At 34.1% G+C, this 3,823-nt stretch overlaps 1 protein-coding gene across 1 annotated transcript; it reads left to right on the forward strand.

The window, feature by feature from the left end:
* Positions 1-2,824: 2,824 nt before the first annotated feature.
* Positions 2,825-3,307, forward strand: LOC145064247 (zinc finger BED domain-containing protein RICESLEEPER 3-like). Its single transcript, XM_079011729.1, has one exon. The coding sequence runs from the start codon at positions 2,825-2,827 to the stop codon at positions 3,305-3,307; it is 483 nt and encodes a 160-aa protein (XP_078867855.1).
* The last annotated feature ends 516 nt before the right edge of the window (positions 3,308-3,823 follow it).

Consider the following 3,823-nt stretch of genomic DNA (forward strand, 5'->3'; position numbering starts at 1 on the left):
GAGTATAAATAAAACACCTTTTATTTATCACCATATCGATTACTCATTATTTGTTGTTTCGGGTAATTAACTTCTTACTTGAATTATTACTACACTTGTCCCATGCTCCTAGCATGCACACAATGTTTACCTACGGTTCTTACTTTGTCAAATAGATTAAATGAACACATTTCCAATCATACTCATTTCACAACTCCCAATCCTTTATCATAAGTAAAAGAATATCAAATTCTTGCCACTTATGGAATATGTTAGATTCTAACATTTTATGCAATGATCCTTTCGTAATGTCACTACACTAAAGTCACAATGACTATTGCCAATGAAATTACAAAGTTCTCTATCGGAGATTGTTACAAGACAATTCCTTAGATGTGATGTCTCTCACTCAAAGTACATTCCTTTGATCATCCTTTTGCATAAAGTTTCTAATATAGACATAGATTCTTAATATCCAACTCCCAATATGGAAATGTTTCCATATTTTCCATATGAAAACTCATTCTTAATAGAATCTTTTATATTCATAATAATGTCGATATGGTCTATCCAATACTATACTTCCAACTACTCACATGCGACCAATCCTCGGCGAACTTTGGATTGTCCTTTGATAGTTGTTTAATTATCTTAGTCAAAACCGATTCTTGTCCTTTTCCCTCTAAATGTGCTAGACATTTGGAAAATTTTAGAATGGTCAAATATTATAGTATTTGCAATGGACCCTATACCTGAAGCATATGGGACACGATGCATAATGTCTTACATAAAGATTTGAGACTTTATCAATCTTCTGCCATAATATTTTATGTGCTACGTTCTCACAGTTCGAACTATGAAGAGGAATGTCGTAATCATAATTGAAATTTAAGAACGCACTATGTTTCATTGACTAAATTTATTAACATTCCACAACCTAAGCCTTTAGATTTGAAATGAAGCATAATATTCTCTCCCTTAATTATAGCAAAACAACTATTCAACCCTTACTACTTTGCAAAGTATGACTCTTGTTTTCTGTAATTAATATTGCTAACTTGCAATACTTGCCTTAATAATCATATAATCATAGCATTTATGCTCCCAGTATCACGATGATTATTATAGACATAACACTGATGCTCCCACTAGCTTTGACATGTATTCAGAAGCCAGCTTAACTTCTAGAAAAACAATACTTATTGAATTTCTTAAGTTCATGTTTCTAATACCTAATGCTTTGATAATCTTTTATCATGGCTTCTCGGAATTATACACCTTTGTCTTAGATAGCTCATATGTGTGTCTTAACAATTTAGACTAACTTCCAAATCTCATAATTCGAATCATGGAAAGGGATACCGTAACCATAATCGAATTCGAGATTCCAATTTTCACAATCACTATCTTCTTAAAATCTCTCTTAGTGAAAGCATTTCCTCACAGTCATTTCCATGAAGGAGAGAATCTTATGACACTTAGATTTTAATGGTGTATGTGTTCCTATCCATGTGAATTTGTTAAAATCAAAATTTATGACAAATTCAAACTCATATGGACCGAACTCTTAATCTTGATTCCTTGCCTTGTGGTAACACGGCTGCCCACCATGTCTTCCAGGCAGTTAAGCAGCTCACCCTTTCCTATCAATATACTTTTCATTGATCAAGGTGCTTGCCTTTTATGCGTTCAAATGAGAACTCATATATGCATAATTAACTCAATTGGAACAGCACAGAAACAAGATAGTGTCTACATGATAGGTTGTAAACCTTAACTCGTAGGGGTGAGCAAAAACCACACCGCAACTAAAAATAACCGCAAAAACCGCAACCGAAAAACCGCAACCGCAACGAAAACCGATGGTGAGGTTTTATGTTTTTCAAAAACCGCAAATTTGCGGTGCGGTGCGGTTATTAATTTTCAAAAACCGCAAAAAAACTGCACCGCACCGCATATCCTATAATATTATATACATTTTTTTATTAATTATTAATATACCAAATATTAAAAAAATAAAATAAAATAAAAATTAAAACTTGAGTCTTTGAGCTGTGAGCGGGAGTTTGCAAAAAAAAAAAATAATAATAAAAATCCATCGTATTGCCCTAGCCTCTTCCTAGCTTCCGGCCCTCCCTTACGTATTCACGCTTCTCCTCCTTCGGCTATCACAAACCTCGACTCCGGCTGGTACATCTCTGTTAACTTGTTAAGTGTAAGTTTCTAATTCAAATGATTGTGCATGTTAAGTTTTCTATGATTCTATTGATGTATAACTGTGCAATTAGAGATCATGTATGTGTTTTTTTAGCGATGTATAATTTTGTATTCTTTATGTTAAGTTGTCAACCACTTTTGTTGTTTATTTGCTATGTGGCAGTTTAGTAGGTCTAGGTTTTAGGTGGTGGCACTACTAACTATTGAAGCAAAAAGTCGTTAGTGGATTTAAACAACCTTTTTGCCTATAGTACTCATATAGACAAAGATAGATATACACATAAACATCTATTTATAAATTATACATCTTGAGTTTGAATCGAATAAATTAATACAGATCTTTGATTTGCATTATATAAACATGTGAAGTGATGAAATGGATAAATATCATTATGGAAAGGAAAACTGGAACAGTAATGGGGAAGTATTTAGCCACCATATTTGCACTGCTAATCTATACTCTTTAATTCTATGCCTAATCAGTTTTACTTTTTTTTCACATTCAAAAAACTTTCTAAAACTAAATCTAACAACACTTTGTAGTCTACTGATGTTTATGTTGTATTTCTTTGTTTAGCTTCATAGTCAATGACTACTAATGAAGGGATAATTAATCTTGATGATCAAAATGAAAAGTTCAGATAACATTGAAGATGAAAAGAAGTCAACGGGCAGGTTAAAATCCATTGTTTGGGAACATTTTCCAAAGGTCGAAGGTGCTACAAGTACACAATGCAAGCATTGTAAGAAGGTATTAAGTTGTCGTGGTAGACAGAATGGTACTTCCTCGTTACTCAATCATCTTCACAATACATGTAAGACCTCACCACTTTATAAAAAACCTGATTTGAAGAAACAAACAACATTAAGCTTTAAGCCAAAAGGTACGGAGGCAAGTGGATCTTTGGCTAAGCATTCCTTTAGCCAAGAGAGGTGTATATTAGCCCTTGCCAAAATATGCATTAAAGATAATCGACCTTTTAGTATTGTTGATGACGAGGGTTTTAGGGAGTTTGTGTGGGAATTGAATCCTCAGTTTAAGGTCATATCCAGATGGACTGTTGCTCGAGATTGTTTATCAATTTATGAGGAAGAGGTGGAAAAAAATTAAAGATATGTTGCGTGGCCAAACAGTGTGTCTAACTACATATACTTGGACATCTGTTCAAAACATCAATTATATGTGCCTTACGGCTCGTTGGATCGATGATGACTGGGTTTTACAAAAGAAGATCCTAAATTTTTGCCCTATAGAAAATCATAGGGGTGACACCATTGGGAGCCTTGTTTATGATTGTATACAAAAGTGGGGGATTGAGATTGTGTTTACTATCACAGTGGATAACGCTTCTTCAAACGATGGTGCAATAAGATATTTGAAGAGGATGTTGAAGGGACCAAATGATATATTAGATTGTAAATATTTGCACCTACGTTGTTGTGCACATATCATCAATCTTGTTGTTAGAGATGGTTTGGAAGAGCAATTCGATTCTATTCCTAGAATTCGAAACGCAGTGACATACGTGCGATCGTCACCAACTCGATATAAAACATTTGAAGATTGTTGTCACACCCCCAAACCAGAATGGCGGAAACATTCGGGGGTGGATGACTTCACGTAGTA

This window comes from Lactuca serriola, chromosome 7, assembly GCF_051521515.1.
Source record: "Lactuca serriola cultivar US96UC23 chromosome 7, Lser_US96UC23_V15, whole genome shotgun sequence".
NCBI lineage: Eukaryota > Viridiplantae > Streptophyta > Magnoliopsida > Asterales > Asteraceae > Lactuca > Lactuca serriola.

What these genes read in the sequence shown, in the direction of transcription:
- LOC145064247 (XM_079011729.1), top strand. Translation starts at nt 2,825, where the DNA reads ATGAAAAGTTCAGATAACATTGAAGATGAAAAGAAGTCAACGGGCAGG.